The sequence below is a fragment of the Pelecanus crispus genome, chromosome 5, assembly GCF_030463565.1.
Source record: "Pelecanus crispus isolate bPelCri1 chromosome 5, bPelCri1.pri, whole genome shotgun sequence".
In the NCBI taxonomy this organism is placed as follows: domain Eukaryota; kingdom Metazoa; phylum Chordata; class Aves; order Pelecaniformes; family Pelecanidae; genus Pelecanus; species Pelecanus crispus.
The window spans coordinates 51,803,186-51,822,570 of NC_134647.1; the positions used below are offsets into that span (position 1 = coordinate 51,803,186).

Below are 19,385 nucleotides of genomic sequence, written 5' to 3' on the forward strand. Positions count from 1 at the left end.
AGCAGAAAAAGATCTTGACTCCGTGTAAGCTCTGCTTAGCAGTAATTAAAACATCCCTGTGTTATCAACACTGTTTCCAGCACAAATCCAAAATATAGCCCCATACTAGCCACTATGAAGAAAATTAACTCTATCCCAGCCAAACCCAGCACATTCTCAACCCTTATTCCGTACCATTTATGTCATGCTCACGTCTCACACTACCCAATACGTTCTAATTACCCACCACCACCCTTCCCATCCTTTGATATAGTACATGGATATCATTCCCGTAGTCTATGGACCCCCCCTGTAAGATGTCCATAAATGTCCACAAAATGTCCATTGAGTTCATTTAGTCCATGACTTTGGGCTCCATCTGTTATGGTGGTCACTCAGGACAGGAGAGGTGGTGTGTTGCATGGAGTTGCTGGGCACCAAAGCCAGCTCTGGTCGGGTCTCTGGTGCACTTGCACTGCTTCTTGTACGGCTTGTCCTCCATTGATTCAGATGGTTCCTGCTGTAGTAATTCCTATAACATGCAACTCCAATCATGGGTTACAACAGTTTCAAGGTATATCCATTACAATCTCCACCCTGGTCCCTTTCGACCAGACGATAGGGTTTAACATTGCAATGAACTCCTCCATGTGCCCCTGCTCCCGGTTGGACTTATCCACAGACTGCAGTCCCTTAAGGGTGTACCTACTCCAAGTGAGTGTTATCTATGAACCACAGTCTCTTCAGGGGTATACCTGCTGTGGCATAGACCTATCCACAGCTACAGTTGCTTTGAGGTGCACCTGTTGCAGTGTGGCCTTCTCCATGGGCCACAATGCCTTCAGAGACATACCTGGTCCAGTGTGTTCTTACCCACAGCCACAGTGCCTTCAGAAGTAAACCTGTTCTGGCACGGCCTCAACCATGGCTGCAGTCTGTCCAGGGCTGTATGTGCTCTGTCGTGGGCTTATCCATGGCCACACGCTTTAAGGTGCTCCATCATGACCTCATGCACAGCCACTGATACTTCAAGGTGTACCTGCTACAGCATGGACTTATCCACAGCCACAGATGCTTTGAGGTGTACCTTCTCCAGCATGGACTTAACCTTGGGCCACAGTCCCTTCACAGGTACACCTGCTGCAGCACAGACATAGCCATGGCCGCAGATGCTTCGAGATGTACCTGCTCTGGCACGGTCTTGTCCACAGCCAGAGATGCTTCGGGGTGTCCTGCTCCCATGTGGGCTCATCCATAGGTCACAGTCCCTTTGACTCAAGTTCACACTGGAGTTCCAGCCTGTCCAGTACAGCAGCACAGAAACAGCAACATGCCCTGGCCATCTGCCAGCCCAGGCGCATCGCCATTGCTGTTATCAAAATGTTCCTAGGCACAACAGAGTCAGATGATAAGCAGTACAAAAAGCACCCACTAACAAGCACTATAATACACAGTAAGGCAAGCAAGCCCCATGGCAAGCACAGAAGTCTGCCAATTAATAACAGCTATAAATTTGGTCTAGCACATTCCAATAAAATCTGTCATTATCTCGAACCCTTCGAGGCCCACATTGGGTGCCAAAAAGGACTATCGCGGTTTAACCCCAGCTGGCAACGAAGCACCACACAGCCACTCGTTCGCTCCCCCGTGGTGGGATAAGGGGAGAGAATCACAAGAGTAAAAGTGAGAAAACTCGTGGGCTGAGATAAAGACAGTTTAACAAGTAAAGCAAAAGCTGCGCACGCAAGCAAAGCAAAACAAGGAATTCATTGACTACTTCCCATCAGCAGGCAGGTGTGTTCAGCCATCACCAGGAAAGCAGGGCTCCATCACGTGTAACAGTAACTTGGGAAGACAAACACCATCACTCTGAATATCCTCCCCTTCCTCCCCCTTCCCCCAGCTTTATGTGCTGAGCATGACACTGTATGGTGGGGAATACCCCTTTGGTCAGTTGGGGTGAGCTGTCCCAGCTGTGTCCCCTCCCAACTTCCTGTGCACCTCCCAGCCTACTTGCTGGTGGGGTGAGGTGAGAAGCAGAAAAAGATCTTGACTCGTGTAAGCTCTGCTTAGCAGTAATTAAAACATCCCTGTGTTATCAACACTGTTTCCAGCACAAATCCAAAATATAGCCCCATACTAGCTACTATGAAGAAAATTAATTCTATCCCAGCCAAAACCAGCGTAGTCCAAAATTAAAGACTACTACTTCTACATTGGAAAGAACCTTAGAAGTTCCGTGAGGATGATGAAAGTATTTGGGAACATAATTTGGAGAGAAAATATTTTTCATTAATTAGTATCTCAGTCTATTTTGTTTAATAAAGAGAAGATACAGGAATGAATCTGTCTGAACTAGAAGCTTAAAGGAATTACCTATCTAGCAGGCAGCTTCACAGAGGCAGAGATGTCAGACCTTCCCAGGCTTTCTGTAGTAAAAGTGAAGAATTCTACTCGTCTTCCAAAGCTGGGAGCCTTCCCTGCTCTCAGGATGTTTACTGCTCCTGCAGAGAAAGTTGCTGCAGATGTTGGTCCTCTTTTTTTGAATTATCTAGATCTGAGGCCTGTCAGTGTGTACATCAAGTTGAGGACTGCTTTTCCCATGAAGCATTTTGTATTTATCTACAGTTGAATGACCTCTCTTGATACGAACACATTCTGCATAGCGTCTTTGCAGTCAGCTTTTAATTTACTGCTCTGAACAGCTTTGTCTCATCAGCAGTCTTTGTTACTGTGCTATTTTTGTGTGTTCTGTATGATTTGGAATATTCTCAACAGCATCAGCCCTAGCACGTCTTTCTGTAAGGTTCTGTGAGTAAGAACTGACTATTTATTCCTACCTTTTGCTTTCTATCCTTTAATCAATTATTTGAGTGCATAAGAGGACCTTCTATGGCAGCTTAGTTCACTAAAAACCCTTTGGGAAAGGATCTTGTTGAAGGTTTCCTAAAAATCCTAGTAGACTCTATTAAGTGCCTCATTCTTTTGTGTGCTCATTGGTTCAAAGAAGGATTTGGGAAGCATTGCTTCCTGGTAGAACAGCCATATCCAGTCTTCAACATTGAATTATTCATAAGTTTACTGATTTTATTCTTGACAGTTTCTACCTACTTGCCAATACAGAGATCAGATGCAACTGCTGTGTAGATTTCTAGGCAGCTCCTTTTCCTTCATCCTTGCGCTGTTTTCTTAAATGACTATAGCTGTGTTCTACAGATGACCTGTCTGTGGCTGGGTCTAACTGGACCTTGAGGTTATGATTGACATGCTGAGTTTTAGAGAAATACTGTTAAAACCTAATTAATTTGCTTTTAAACTTGTCATTTGATAACAAAAAAGTAAAAATCAGTGTTGAGAGTAATATTGTGACTGGTTTATGTTACTAGTATAATTTTAACAGAGGTGCTGTGCACTTATGCCTTTCTAATATGAAAGCAAGATATTTGAAGAATAGGATTATTGAATAAGGCTTGAAAAGGTCTGTCCTCAAGTGGGAGGGTAAAAAGCTGAAGAGCATTTTCTTCATGCCCCACTGAAATAAGAGATGATCTGAGCTGTCAGATAAAAAGGAAAACCATTAGAAGCTCACTGCCTCATTTTAACAGGTCCGTCAGTTTTAGTTCCGTCTCTTAATCTCTTCTCCAGAACAGTAGGAAATCAGGAAAGATGGAAACTTTCAGTTGCAGAACGTTTATGTGACAAAGTATCTAAAAATAAACTTTAAGGCTGACAATGGTGATAAGGAATGAAAAGACTTCCAGATTCTAGATTGGAGATTTCACTTGAGGACATCACATAAGCTAGATTTGCACAGAGCAAACATCTTTGGGAAAATAGTTTTGTTTCTTGCATGCTTTTTGTTTAAATACTATGCAAATTCTAGCTCTAGAGAGCTCATTCTCTGCATTACAATGCATAACAGAATAGTACTCTTGACCTACTTCCATGCGTGCATATGTAGTTAACAGCTAGATGCTCCAGGGAATCACAGCACTTGACAGAAATGTCTTCTCAACTGTTTGGAGTGTATGCAGTGCAGAATTTAACCTGAGCTGTGTTTTCCCTAATTTTCTGATTAAAGTAGCTCCTATTCGACAGTCATTGTGACTTTAATAGCAGAAAGGGAGTATGTTGTAGGGAAATTAATCAGGTTAGCTAGGTGAGTGTTCTTACTGGGCAAACTGGAAAAATAGACACAGCACTTCCCTGTTTTTCTGAAAATGGTTGAATTACTTTTCAGAGAGAAAAAGTTGGTGTTAGTGTTTTCCAGTAAACAAAAGCATTATGGAAGGATATGAATCATTTGTATCATGACATTGTATTACTAAATACTTGTTGTCTTGGTTGATCAAATTTGTATTTTTTTCCTAATCCCAGTCATACTGGCCTGAAGGTTTTATGCACAGGATCAGTGTGATAGCTGGTTTACTGTGAAACAGAACACTCCGTTTTAGTCATTGTTCTAATGTCTGTCTGTTTGTTGGTACCCACAGTAGTAGAGGGAATAATAAACTGTTTTTCTAGCAAAGCTAATACTGAATGGGCTCCAGTATGGTTTTTTTGTCTGTCTTTGTTGTAAAAATGAAATGTGAAAATGTCTTTGAGTTGCTCTTCTGTGACCAGTAGCTTCTATACTGTGATAAGCTGCGATGATGTATTACTCTTTGGCTCATCCTTCAGAATGGCAGAACTGCTGCTTAGTGCTGTCCTGTAAGCTGATTGTCTAACTTTCATCCTTTTTTTACATTTCCACTTCCATTTCATTGCAGCATCTTTATTCAGATGATCACCTCTTCTCAGCATGCACGTGTTCTTCCCCATTTTTCAATCCTTAGTATCTCCTCCAATTTACAAATAGGAAGTTTCAGTATTTGTCCACTTTGGTTTACTTATTTGTTGGAGAGCAGATCTCTTTCTTTCCTACAGGAGTCTATTTGCCAATTTTAGAATAAACGTAGGAGCGTAAACAGAATCAGTTAAGAATTATTTTTCATCTACTTTTAGTTGTTTATCATCTTTGCTCCTGGGTTGAAGAGCAATTTTAGTAAATATTGTTGTCTTGTGTCATGCAAAGGATTTTTAATGTTATCTTGTCTTCTTCTGTTTGCATATTAATAAGGTTCCTTCTCTGTGCATCTGTGCTCAGCAAGGAAGCAGTAGTACTGTACTTGCATATGGGGTTTCTGCTGAGACTGTACTAGTGAAAAGGTCAGGATTGTGAATCTTGAATGCTGGAAAGAGAGTAAAGGCTTTAGTATGGTCGGAGGCCTGCCTGAATAAATATGAAGATATTTTCATTCTCTCAGCCCTTATAGCTTTGGAGGAGGCATATTGTATAACATACACATGCCTCTCCCTGATACTCAATAAATGAGTAACTAATTTCTAAAAATACAGTTTTCAGTTAACACAGAAATTCCTTGTGTAATGTGATACATCCTAAATGCTGCAGTCATATCTATAGTATTACTTTCAGACTCTTAGCCTTATAATAAATTGAGGTATGGAGTTTTAAATTATACTATCACTAAAATTATTCAGTGACCAAGCATGTCATAAAATACTTTGTTGTGTGCGAAATCCACGTCAAAGTATGGATGTTTTCTTGAGACAGTCTGTTTTTCAGACACCATGTAAGTCTTTTAACTCTACTAAAATGGACTTCAGCACAGACCTATGTCTGTATCAAACATTGAGTAGATTCCCTAGATCATTTCTTGCCATTTTGGTAGTGACACAAAGGTAAGTCATGAGGGCAAATCAGGCTTGTAATTCTCCCCCCCCAAAAATGGCATTCAGTTCCTGTTACATTTTCCTTTTTCCTGGGACACAGATGCTGGATATCTTGTATGGCTGTTAACAAGTATCGTGCCAGTGTGCCTGTCGCTTTTTCAGAGAAGTGAGTGTTTCCTGTGCCAGAAAACATTATTACTGACAAGAGATACCGTTATTGCAGATGAGAGACGGAGATCTATACAGCCTTTGCTCATACCTTTCCCTCTGCATTGCCGTGAAGTGTGGAGGGGGGGAGTGAAAGCTCTGGAAATGTAAGACCTTTCTATGAGGCAGACACTAGAGAAATATTTTTCATGAGCTCTCTTTAGTTTCTAATGTAATTGTAATGTTTTAGTTTCTAATGTCATTGAGTTACTATGGTAAAGGCAAATTGGCAATGTATTGTAAGCTGATATTTGCTAGTTCATGTTTTGCATCTTGTTTTAAGTACATTTGAACCTTCAGCAAGTATAAGCAATCATTTTCATGCTTATGAGGATGCAAAATGATGAAAAACATTTCATTCTGGAATTTGAGATGTACTTCCTACTACTCCTTTTTTAAAACTGTTGGGACTCATACACAGTAGTTGCAGAAATCCCAAATCTGAGGTTTTAAATTCAAATCAGCAACCTTTCCATTTGTCTTTCAAATGCTACTCGCTTGGAATTTTTTTATCTACAGAAGATCCTGATCTTGGGAGATTTTCCTCCAGTAATTATTTTAGAGAAGAATTTCTGTCCATCTCTGGATTCTTCATTTGCTTTCCCAACACGCAGGTGGATCTCTGTCATTGACTTTATTTGAGGAGGCTGTTGCTTCCAAAGTGTTCACTTTCTAATGATGTTGTACTAATAGCTGCACAGTAGTCCTTCTCTTCAGAAGACAGATAACTATTAAAAAGATGTTTTAATTCCATAGGTGAGATCTTCATTTAGTTAAAATGAAAGAAATTAGGCTTCAAGTCAGAATCTTCATTAAGTCCCATTTATGAGACAGAGAATATTTAAAATCTCAGTTAACTGGAGAACTGTGATTGGAGGTTCCCCAAGACCTTAAGAAAATAATAACTTAAAAGGCTGCAGCATTGTCACAGGTTGTCATGGGAAAAATCCCATTCTCTTGAAATTACAAAGTTACAATGACTGCAATGGCAGTAGGGGATTTGGGATTTTGTTTTGTTTTCATATTTTATGTGGAAAGACAAAGTTAATGCTCCTCAGTCCCTTAAAAGGATAAATCTTAAATAATTAATCTTAGATCTTTTGTTAATAATATGATATTACGGTGGTATCTGCAGGCAGCATCCTTATTTTTGAGGCTATTTTGGTTAATTACATCATATTTCAGCAATATCAAGTCCCATGGGTTACTTAAAACTAAAAAAGTATAATTGGAAATATAATATGCATAAAGCTTCAAAAATCTCTTTGCTTTGGGCAAATACAATGAAATCATGTAGATTTTAGACACTTCATTAAAAAATAAATCTTTAGTTGCCAGGGTTATGATGCTTTGACTTAACAGCAGAATCTTTCTCAGTTTGATCTAATTCTCATGCAGAACTGAAGTTAGTATCTAAGTATCTGATAACAGCTGCATGTGAAGGTCAGATTTCGGGGAAGGACGTAGTGGAAATTAATTTCAAAAAGCAAGCAGATCGAGCAGTTAATATTTTTTTACATAGTTGTTGGTTGCTTCAAAGTTTTGTTAATGATGACATCCTTTCACTGGGGCCCTCAGACATTTTTCTCTTAAATATACTATGTGTATCTGTGTCCACTAATTACTTTGAAATATTTTTTTAAACCAAGTTATCCAGTACTTACTGATTTGTAGTTCTATGGATCACCTCTTCTTACAAATGTTTCAAGTTTGTCATCTATTCTTCTGATTTAATCAGCCAATTAATGGTTTACCAGTTTACCTTTTTCTCTCCCAAGCTTTTTGGGCGAATACTGTCTGTTCTTAATATAATTTTTAGTATTTTCATTCCTTTTAATTTATTGTCTCTTCTGATACTCAGCTGGAGACAGATCCTTCAACACATCCCCTGTTAGAAATGGTTCTAGCACGATGACAACCCCTGTGATTCTTCTGTAATAAAACGGACACAAAGAAAGTTCATGTGGATTTTCTGCTATAGTTTAAATACAACTTTTCTACCTTGATCATATATTTTCCAAATAGAGGCTTTGCCTTCCTGCTCTGGATGTGCTTGAAAATGGATTTATTGCTAGTTTTAATGTGTTTAGGAAGTTGATTATGAGACTATTTCTTGGTCTTCCTTCGTATTTTTATGTTTAACATGCAGAGTGAGGATTTTTTTTGCGCCCTCCCCCTTTCCCCTCTTTTGCCATAATTTCAACTTCTTTCACAATCTGAAAAGGAGTATCTTTTTATTTCTGATAACTTTCTTTACTTTTTAATCTATGTCAGTTTTGGAGGCAGCTTGTTTGCTCCAATGTGTTGGTTTCTCAATAGTTATTTTAAAACTTGTTTGGAATAATGTATTGCTGTTTTCAGCAAATCATTAGCTATTGTGCTAGTAATGGTTCTCACAACAGAGAACCCCCACGTGTTGATAATTTGCTGTTAATTTTTCAGCCTGGAGTTTTTTAAGTAAAGTAAAAGTGGTGTTGTATAGTATGAATAAATCATAAATCAAATTTATTATTTGTAATTCTGCATATCTGTTTCTAAGCAGAGCTGGCCTTTCAAAAGCAGAAATAATACCTCTTTTAGGAAAGCTACAGAAATAAAATATTAGGCATCCATAAACTGATAGATTTTGGGAACAAATAGATAAAGACTCATGATGATGATAATTAACCAGTGGATGGTTCTAATTAGTCATATGCAATATTAATTTAAGTGTTGAAAGTAATTTCTGTTAATTCAGTGCTTAGTAGCTAAAGAGTAATTTTAAATTAACTTTTTCCAAGAGAGCATCCTTTTTTCCCAATTCACAGTTTTATGTCTGCTATTGTACACTTCTGGAGTTAATTTTTATATTTTACTTTTGTGGCTAGAGCTGGTTAAACTAGTAAGTAGATTGTAATGGCTCATTAAATTTTTTTCAATAGTTTATGTGACTAGTCTTCCTGTATTTTCTTGACCACTGAAACTGAGCAATGCATTGGGACTATTTTCACTCAGATTCTAACTGATCTTCATACTTCTACCATACTTCAACAGAATGGTAAGCAATATAGACAAATGACAAAGAGCTGTAAGTCACAGTTCAGTTTGTCACAAAGCTACAAAATGTATTAAGAAACATATGGATCAGTTGTTTATAAACAGAGACCTTTGAAGGAATACTCAGGTTATATTCTTTACAGACATCTTCTCTTCTGGAATCATTACAGAATTCCTTAGAAATATTTCTTTCTGAATTCTTTCAGAATGAAAAAGGAAAGGTGGTTTAAAGATTTTAGATATGTTTGAGCCTCCATTTCAACATTTCTGACAGAAATTATTTGCAATTATGTTAATACTGTTGGCTGGAAAGGAGTCACATCTCTTTTCGAGTCACAATTCTTCTTACCTTTTGAAGAGGCAGCTTAGCCACCTTTGAAATATTGTGCGATAGACCCAAGTGGGTTTGGTTCCCCAGCATACATGACATTGTTTATTCACAGTCTCTCTGTGCTTCCATTCAGTGAATTTGCAATCTTGATTTCATTCAAGACTGGAGAAAAAAAAAAAAAAAAGATAAGCACAGTGTTCCAATTCAAAACGTTCTCATCTGTAAACAGTTTTAGAGGCGGTGTGGGGGCAAAGCGGATTTTCCGATTCATGTGGCTTGTTCCCCCTCCCCATAGCTCTGACCTTGTGCTTTTGTTTTCCCTGGCTGTAACCTTAGTACCTCAGGATGTCTGTCTCTCCAACGTCAATCTTGCTGCTGCTTATACTTTCTCAAGTTTCCTCAAATTCTTAACATCCTCTGACATCTCTTTAAAAACAGTATCTGTCTGCTTGTCTCGGGAAAGCAAGGGGGAAGGAAAGGTTGGTTATTTTCATTTTGTTCTTTTAATAGTAAGAAGAAAGTAGTATGGCAATCTTACCATAGGAAAATGAGTCTTATTCATTCTTCAGCATGACAAGGACATGGAAAAACTGTTTCTGATGAAATTTGAAGGCTAGACTAGTTCTCAGTGGTTTTCTAACAACCAGCCTCAGGTCCTGTACTTTCATGATGTAAAAATTCATTTTTCTGAAACCAAACAAGCACTTTACCCACAACACAAATGAGCCTGGTTCTTATATCATATTTGTTATATTGTTAAAGTTGTGTCATTACTGACCTCAGTGGAATTGTCCCTGGTTTAGGTGAAGGGAAATTGCATTCAACTCTTCTCATACTGTTAAAAAAAAAAAAAAAAATTACAAATAAAGCATTGCTGGAAGATTGAAGGTGACCTGTGGATGTTTTCTTAAGTGCCCTGAAAACCTATGCGAGAATGGTTCCAGTTTCACTGCCTTTATTATTTTAGCCTGCATAGTATTACATATTCTGAATAGCTCATTGATTATTACACATTTTGATAATGCCTGCATACTTTTTAAAATATATGTTGACTTTTATTTTTTCTAGGCATATTCTGTCTATGATGAAGACATTGGCTATTGCCAGGGACAGTCTTTCCTTGCAGCTGTGCTTCTACTTCATGTAAGTTAATTGCAAAATGAAAGCTTTGGTATTTGAAACCAAAGCAGCTTTAAAATCAGTAGTACTGTAACATGCTATTTGACAGATATTTACTGTTGTTTATTTGTCTGTATTCATTTTCCTCTTGTTGCTTTTTGGCAAATAGTGACTAATGGCTTCTATCTTTATGACTGTAGATTTCCTTTATCTAGGAGAAATCCATTAAATTGTCAAGTGCTTCTGTGTCAAAACCTGAAACCGATTTGTTACATATTAATATTTTCTTTTAATTTAGTTGTCACATAGGTGAACTCCCTTTGTGTTTATGGGGAATTTAAGTTTGGGAGATATTCTCAGAGTAGCTAACCAGAGCAAGCAGTCTCATTAATTTTCAATGTCATAATATCTTTTGAGTGAAAGCTGAATTTTAACCTTGATAGCCTGTAACCAAAACCAGTACAAACTTTGATCTGTTGCTTCCTATATATACATGTGCATATAGAGAGAGATAGATAAATACACAATTTCTGTATTTGCAAGGTGCTTTAACTTCGATGTATCAGTGGAAAAGTAGCAGATTCGAGTAGTATGGATATTGTAAAGAATATCTGAATAAACCACCCAAAACCCCAGCAACAACTCTTACTCAGGCTTTTGCCTGCTGTTTCTGTCAGGCTTTAATAAATTATTAATCATGGTTGAAATACATTTCAGATTATGGTTTTGAGTCAGCTGTTGGTGGTATGTATGTTACACATGCAGTTCCTAAGGCATCTAGAACTCAAATTCAGATTAATTTTAAGTTGTAATTCATAGTGAGATCTATGGCTCCTTGAAGGCTTAAGGAGCATGATACACAGTGACAGTGTTACAGAAAAGCTTTGGAGTCTTTAAGGATAAACCTGAAATTAGTCCCATTATTGCAATCTCTCATATACTGCAAATTAGCTTATCTAACAGTTATTTTGCAATTAACTTTTTACCCAAAGAAGGATTTTTAAGTTCCACCAGAAGAATAAGCCATTTTCAATACCAGAGTTGTTTAGAAATGAGTGGGTGTCACATTCTGACTAATACTTCAGCCTCTCTCACTTAGTTGTATGCTGTCATTACTATAGAGAATCACCTCTGTTTCTAGTGTTTCTGGAGTTAGGAGAAATTGCCCTGTACGCTGGGAGTACTAAATGGCAATTACACTAATTTCAATATGCCCTTTATAACATTTGCTTTCATAATAGGATATTAAACTGAAATAATCAGAGAAAGGGGGGAAGGGAAGCAGTCTCAATGAGCTCATGTAAGTTGGGAGCTTCCCAGGATGTCCTTAAACTCTTGTATTTCTCAAATTCTCCAACGAATCGATATACTGTGAATGCTTGTAAGACCCTCTCTAACTTTCCTATCTTTGCATGGATTTCTAGACCCTTTCCTTTCCCTTTCTCCTGGGACAGGATGTCCTTTCTCTTCAGTGTAGATATGTTTCAGGGATAGTTGGGTAGCCTGAAGCTCCATCCTGGCTTTTTGTGATTTTGCTGCTTTGATGAAATTCCCATCAAAGGTGAGCAGGTAACTTCTAATCACAGGGGGACAGTGTTGCCAACTCTAATTGTTTTACTGTAAATCTCACAGTATTTGACTTTTTTTTTCTTATTGTCTACCTCTTGGATTCATTGCTATGTGAAAAACTAAAATTTAATTTTAATTTTAAAAAATGGTGAATTTCTGGCTTTTGTTATTCCAAAGAAAAGATAATAGGGGGACATATCTAAATGCTAAAAATAGAATGGAAGCACCAAAAATACATTTTTTTGTTTAAAATAAATAAGAAATGAAAACTTGATTTATTATTTTGAATTCTTGGGGTTGGTAATATTGGAGAACCTCCATGCGCTGAGAGCGAGGACTTGGTGGCCTCTGCCTGTAAATGACTTTGGCCTAGTACTCACCTCTGTTCCCTCTCCCTGTCTTGGGGAGGAATGATTGTCAATGCATGTGTGTCTGATTGAGCATGCAAGGTAGGTGTGCTTGTGCATGAACATCTGTCGTTTTATTAGAAATAATTGCTACCTTACAAAAAAAAAAAAAAGACAGACATTTGCATTCAGCTTATTATAGAGCAGATTCAAGGCTTTTGGTCAGGATAAAACTATTTCTTCCCTTTACTTTGTCTGCAGCTTTTATCCACTGTCAGTGGGGATCATTTCATCCAGCTAAAATTGTGATAAAGAGCTTTGAGATTCCTAAGAGCTTGTCCTAGGTGAATCTAGCCTGGACAGGTATCTAGCAGCTGATCAGGCAGTTCTTTATTCTAACTAGTTACTTTCATAGACGCTGTCTGAAAATGAAAGTGTCTGCCCATGGCCCTGGAGACAGGCTGTAATCATAGGCTGAACCATAAAAGATGAAACCCTGGAGGTAAATATCAAGAGACTAAAAGAAGAAAATACTGAGCTTTTATCTGTTGCTGATATTTGATAAGGGGTTGGCAAGAGGCTGAATGAGTGAATATACTAAAAGGTCAAGAGTTGTCATTCTTGATACTCAATACTTGTTTTCATTTGTTACAATCTGGAGCCTGCAAAAGAAAGGTTGTTTCTAAACGCGATTGAAAACCTGATTTGGGGTCTGCAGTGACTCTGCTTGTGTCTATCTTATTATTGTGTTACCTGAAGGCATGGGGGAAGACGGGAGATGTCTTATCAGTGGAGGTTTCATAACACAGGGCTTCCCACAAATTTAACATTCGGTGGGCTCAAGCCAACAAATGTAACTTTAGAGTGGCTCACACAGCTTGTCCTTTAGTAGCACCTTCTAAAACTCCGTTGGATGAGAAATTTTGGTCAAAATGAAATAGAGATTATGGAGACAGGGCTTCTGAAAAAGTCATGATGCTAATAGATGAGATCAGCCCTCCTGAGCTCACAAGTAGGTTCTGAAGGCAAAATTTGTTATTTCCTTATTCGCTGTGGGAAACCTGACTTCAGAGAGTTTGATGTCCTGGGGTTTGGATGAAAGTAGTAAGCATTATTCTCACTCTAAGGGTTGGTTATACCCTAGTTCTCCTGATTTTTTCCTTTTTAACCAAGTTCTCTCAGTAGAAAAGTAGAAATCACTATCATGACTTGTTTTCTTTCCCTCTTCTTTCCCTCTTCTTTTCCTCTTCCTTCCCGCTTTCTGTCTTCTTTTTTTTAAATTGTTCTGTAGCTGAGAGTTGTGTACTGGTTGTTCTCATCTATTTGGCAGAAAGAATACTGATGACAGTTTTTCTGCTGTTGGGATGTATACTTACATGAACCTGTGCTATGATCCCACATTTTCTTCAAAGAAGGTCTTACAGAGCCAAATCAAGGTGCTCATCAAGGAGAATAGTCCCCTTGAGATTTTAGTTGCTTAATTCTACATTCAGAGTGCTTTGCTGAAAATTTTAATATATCCCTGGTTCTGAATTCATCATGCATAAGGTATTTAAGTGTGTGTATATGTGTAAGGAATATCCAGCCTCAGCTCAGTTTTTAAAATTATGTTTGTGTATTTTTCCAAACAGATGCCGGAGGAGCAGGCGTTCTGTGTATTTGTGAAAATAATGTATGACTATGGCTTGAGGGACCTCTACAGAAATAACTTTGAAGATCTCCATTGCAAATTTTTCCAGCTGGAGAAGTTAATGCAGGTGGGGCCAGGGTAACAAATTCTTCTGCTTTCATAAATGGAAATACTGGCATGAAGAAGAGGTTAATGCTTTGCTTCCATAAGACACTAGACAATAAAAACCCTCTCCTTCTAGAGGTGGGGTAGAACCAAAGCAGGGAAGTTTAATATCTGGATCCAAGCATCGTGAGTCAGATTTATTTCTCATTTCTTTTGTCTTTCATATACCAATCTCTTGCTGCTAATCTTTGTATCCAAGCAGAGTAGGTATCTGTTTCTTTATCTCTCTCTGTTTGCTTACTCTCTCTCTTCCCTATTTTGTGATGCTGCTTAGAGAGAATGTCTCTGTTCCATTAAGGCCAGCATGTCTTTTGGACTGCCACTATCAGTGTCCTACTTTCTACGAATTATGTTGATGGTTAAGAGGTCAGGCAAATCAGGGCATCCTGATGGTTATGAAATACGAATCAAGTGTAGGACATTTTGTAGATTTTACTGTGTTTTCAATACATTGCTCTTTTTTTCAGATAGAATTACTTCACAGTCAGAGCAATTTAACTTAAATAAACAGCTGCAAGTTTTACACATTGTTGTTCTGACTAATAAGCAATTACTAACAGTTCATTAAGCTTTGACCTGTGCTTCTGTTAGCATAGTGAAAGCTAGCTGCTGGAGTCAGTTACCATAGATGACCATATACACCTCTGTGAGATATATTAAAACCAAACAAAACAGACCACAGTTAATTTAATGATCTTTTTTTTCAGATGTCAAATTGCACGTATTTCCTACTTGATGAAGTAGAATTGCGTACTAAGTAATTTGATACTTAACTTCAGCATATGGTCTTCTCAATATTTACATATGTTAACAAAGATTTTTACTGTATTAACTGAATATGAATATATCATCAGTGTACAGTAGCATTATCAGTGCCTATTTTGTGTTGCTTATATATCTCCTAGAAATTGTCTGGTGGAGTTGTGGGCTTTGTTGCTTTCAAGCTCTGCAAGATCTCCTTGTTCTAGTATCAATTGGTTTTTATAGCAGAAGCATTTATAGCAAGGCACAGGAAAGGAGTAACTTAAAAATATACACTATGCATGACATAGGTTTCACAACCACTCTTCCTTTCGACTGTTGAAGATTTTGTAATTTCTCAGGATAACTCAGTACATTATTTGATGCTGTGATAGACTCCACAGTGGATATCTTACTAAAAACCGTAACCATGGGCACTGAAATTTATGAAGAAACATACTTCCATTGCTCAAAAGAAGGCAAGATTTCACTTTGTTGTGTTTTTTGGTGTTTAGCAACCTGGTACTTACTGGCAGTGTAGATGAAGAACTCTGATTAATGAGTAATACTGAAGCATTTATTTTTTCCTTTACTCTAGGAGCAGTTACCAGACTTGTATAGCCATTTCTCAGACCTCAATTTGGAAGCTCATATGTATGCATCCCAGTGGTTCCTCACTCTTTTTACTGCCAAGTTTCCACTCTGCATGGTCTTCCACATCATTGACTTACTACTTTGTGAGGTAAAAAAACCCTGGAATTAGAAAGCCCTTCCTCCACTCCATGAACGTTTCTTCTTTTTTTGTTTCATTTTGTTGGAGTCATTTACTGTTTAATTTCAAACTGTGTGTAACTAAATTATGTAGAAACCATGGTTGTATTGAAGAAAATATGTTCAGTGAAATGCTGGTTTGGTTTTAAAATTATAATTGTGGATTGCCTCATTCTTTGCTAAGGGATCTAATTAAGAATATCTGATGCACACATCTGTTCTTCATTTAATTTTTTAAATAATTTATTCAAAGTTAGGAATTCTAATTTCTTGAAGATACCTGATAGTAAAAGCCTAGTAGGGTTTTAGTGGGAAAGCTCTCCAGATTGTCTAATTCAGAGTGCCCAAAGACAGTAAGGTTATTGCATGTTGCTTTGATGGCCCGATATTAAACAAATACTGAGAACTGCCAAACAGCACAATTGAATGAAATTCTTTCCTTTTGTTTTTTACCCTACTGTTCCAACTAAGGAACGCATTACTCCAGATACAAAACGGTATATTTCTGTATTGTAGATATATCTGCACTTCCTTTAAAAAAACCAGACAGAATAGATTGATAGTCTGGAATGTTTATTTTGGTAAAATAATAGTGCTTCCTTTTGTCACCAGGAAGTCAGGGCATCCATGGAATTAAACCTGGTTTTGAACCTGCCACTGATTTCCTCTCTGATTTAAATGGGTCACAAACATAAAAAAATATTAAAAAATAAAATAATTGACAGTTTTAAATGCAAGGGGCTTCATGGGTATGAAACACTGTTGACTTTAGTTCATTCTGTTAATTTTTATTGTGAAGTATTTTACTTGCGAATTTTCAGGCTTGCTGCACATGCCTTGAAAGCATTCATTATTAAACAAATATTGTCCACCACTCATAACTCCATAATTTTTACCTTAAGAATATCGCTTCTTCTGCATATTGGTGCTCAGTTATCAAAAAGAGGTAGGTTAATACCGCCAGGTATCCAAGTGAGTGCAAAAGGTAGTAATGGTGAAGTGATCTCACATTTCCATATAAATATCTGAGCTCTATTTCTTTCACAATGTCTTGATTATTTTAAGTAAGCATGTAGAAAAAGCAGACAAGTTGCTACTTTTTCTGCTCTTTGTCCTCTTCTTTGGTCGTGCAGTAGATGAACACAATCCCTTGATCACTTTTGAACTGTTAGTGAGTTAATTTTCAGAATGAGCTTCTGGTGTGGATTTGATGTTCTTTGTCAGTTCAGTTTATTACTTCATTCTGATCTTGATACAGATCTGCACTCAGAAATGACCATTTTAAGAGATTGTTTGTCAAGAAGTACACAACATCGTTTCATAGTGGGGATGAAATGTGGAGAGGTGGGCTGTGTGAACCTCATGAGGTTCAACAAGGCCAAGTGCAAGGTCCTGCACCTGGGTCGGGGCAACCCCCAATATCAATACAGGCTGGGGGATGAAGGGATTGAGAGCAGGCCTGCGGAGAAGGACTTGGGGGTACTGGTGGATGAAAAGCTGGACATGAGGCAACAATGTGCGCTTGCAGCCCAGAAAGCCAACCAAATCCTGGGCTGCATCAAAAGCAGCGTGGCCAGCAGGTCAAGGGAGGGGATTCTGCCCCTCTGCTCTGCTCTGGTGAGACCCCACCTGGAGTGCTGCGTCCAGCTCTGGAGCCCTCGGCACAAGGAGGACATGGAGCTGTTGGAGCGGGTCCAGAGGAGGGCCACAAAAATGATCTGAGGGCTGGAGCACCTCTCCTATGAGGCCAGGCTGAGGGAGTTGGGGTTGTTCAGCCTGGAGAAGAGAAGGCTGCAGGGAGACCTTATTGCGGCCTTTCAGTACTTAAAGGGGGCCTATGGGAAAGATGGGGAGAATCTTTTTAGCAAGGCCTGTTGTGACAGGACAAGGGGTAATGGTTTTAAACTAAAGGAGGGTAGATTTTGACTGCACATAAGGAAGAAATTTTTTACAGTGAGGGTGGTGAAGCACTGGAACAGGTTGCCCAGAGAGGTAGTGGAGGCCCCAGAAACATTCAAGGTCAGGTTGGGTGGGGCTCTGAGCAACCTGGTCTAGTTAAAGCTGTCCCTGCTCCCTGCAGGGGGGTTGGGCTAGATGATCTCTAAAGGTCCTTTCCAACCCAGAGCATTCTATGATTCTATGATTATTGTGATAGCAGCATAGTTACATCCTATCTGAAGCTTCTATGCTTTTTATTATATTAAGCTTGGTGATAAAATATGCTGAAGAAGTCTTTTAGTCATGGTTAATATAGATTTAGTATTTAGAATGTAAAAAGAAACAAGTCTTAAAACATTTGCATTCACCTCACATCTGGCAGTGTTTATCTCAGCATGTCTGAAGGAATTACTCTGGGAAAGAAGGTGAAAGAATCTAAGGAGAAAGTGAGAGTGTGCAACACAAGTCTGCTAGAGAAAGGGCAACTTGTTGGCATTTGTGGAGGGTAATCACGTAAAGCTAAAGGAGCCTCTTTTACAACAGCTAAAAATAAATCAGAAATGATAATAAAATTTATTTCAAGTGAGACGATACATACAGATATCTTGAGAAACAGTGGGGCAGTGTGTAGACAACATACTGAGGCAACAGTGTAGACTATCAGGAAACTGCTCCTAAGATTTATGTCAACCAGTCTAAAGTAACAGGCACTTCGGAGAATTTATAGGAGGAGTGTAGATTAAAATCATATTAAAATAAAAATCTAGTTGGCCCTCATCATAGAAGGAAAGTAAAATCTGAAGGCCTATGGCCATAGACAGAATAAGAAAGAAACCATTCCTTAATGGAGGACTGAAATCATGCTGTGAAGATGTCTGTCCAGTCAGCCTCCAGAAGGAGTAACGGAGCAGTGAAAAAATAATTTTTGTCTGCATCAAATTGTTCTTTACTTTATCTCTGAACAAACAGCATGCCTGTAATTCCAGCAACTGGAAGGAGAAAAAACAGTTGCAGCTGCTAACAGTGGAACATATTCTTCTGCAAAAAAATTTCTCGAAAAATCAAGAAGCCTTTGAAGTGAACTGTTTTGTGTTTTTAAAAACAAGCTTCCAGCCTTCTCATTAATTTGTCATAGATACAGCTGAATTTTAAATAGCCTTCCATTTCCTTCCTGACTGTGCTTTCTCCACGTCTCTGTCCTGTCTGTCGTTGACAAAATGTTTACATTCTATGCAACTCTTTCATAAAAGAAAAATATTAGGGGAAGAAAAACAGGTAAACCTGTTGCTGAATGGGTGCTGCCAACTAGTCATTCCAAGGGAGCTTCTCTGGTCCACATGCAAATATTTGAATTATGGATGAACAACTTGTGTCGACCAAGAGTTTTTGGATGGGATTTGTCTTTTTAGTTCTTGACTGTGGCTGGAAGAGTGAAATCAGTCCTTATAGATACTCTTTAACTCTCAATCCAGAGAGAAAAAATACATGTTGGAAATTCTTTAGTTTTGCAGCTAGCCAAAACATGGAGGCACGTTTCCTTCCCTTGCATGCACAGTGGAATGGTAGCACTCAAGCTGGGGAGTGGACCTCCTGAGCAGGAACATATCCAGGGATGTGGAAGCCTATGAAAAATCACTTAAATTTATGGTGGGAATTAAGTTTTATTGAGAAATTTTTTAAAATCCCATCAAAGTGTGTGCCATTACAGCTGAGATCTTTTCATTATTCTCAATTAAATATGACTTGATAGAAAGAACAATTTTATTTAAGTTCTTATGAATCTGGGACTTGCTGTGGCCTCTATGTGATTGAGTTCTTT

The 19,385-nt window shown here is 38.2% G+C and overlaps 1 protein-coding gene across 15 annotated transcripts in view; it reads left to right on the forward strand.

Moving 5' to 3' along the window:
* Window positions 1-19,385, forward strand: part of RABGAP1L (RAB GTPase activating protein 1 like) — a 281,517-nt gene that overhangs the window by 165,637 nt on the left and 96,495 nt on the right. For all 15 annotated transcript variants that reach the window (XM_075710779.1, XM_075710789.1, XM_075710776.1 and 12 more), the window contains 3 exons: window positions 10,355-10,429; window positions 13,953-14,078; window positions 15,456-15,599. In XM_075710779.1, coding sequence (XP_075566894.1) covers window positions 10,355-10,429; window positions 13,953-14,078; window positions 15,456-15,599 — 345 coding nt within the window. The remainder of the gene's footprint in view (window positions 1-10,354; window positions 10,430-13,952; window positions 14,079-15,455; window positions 15,600-19,385) is intronic.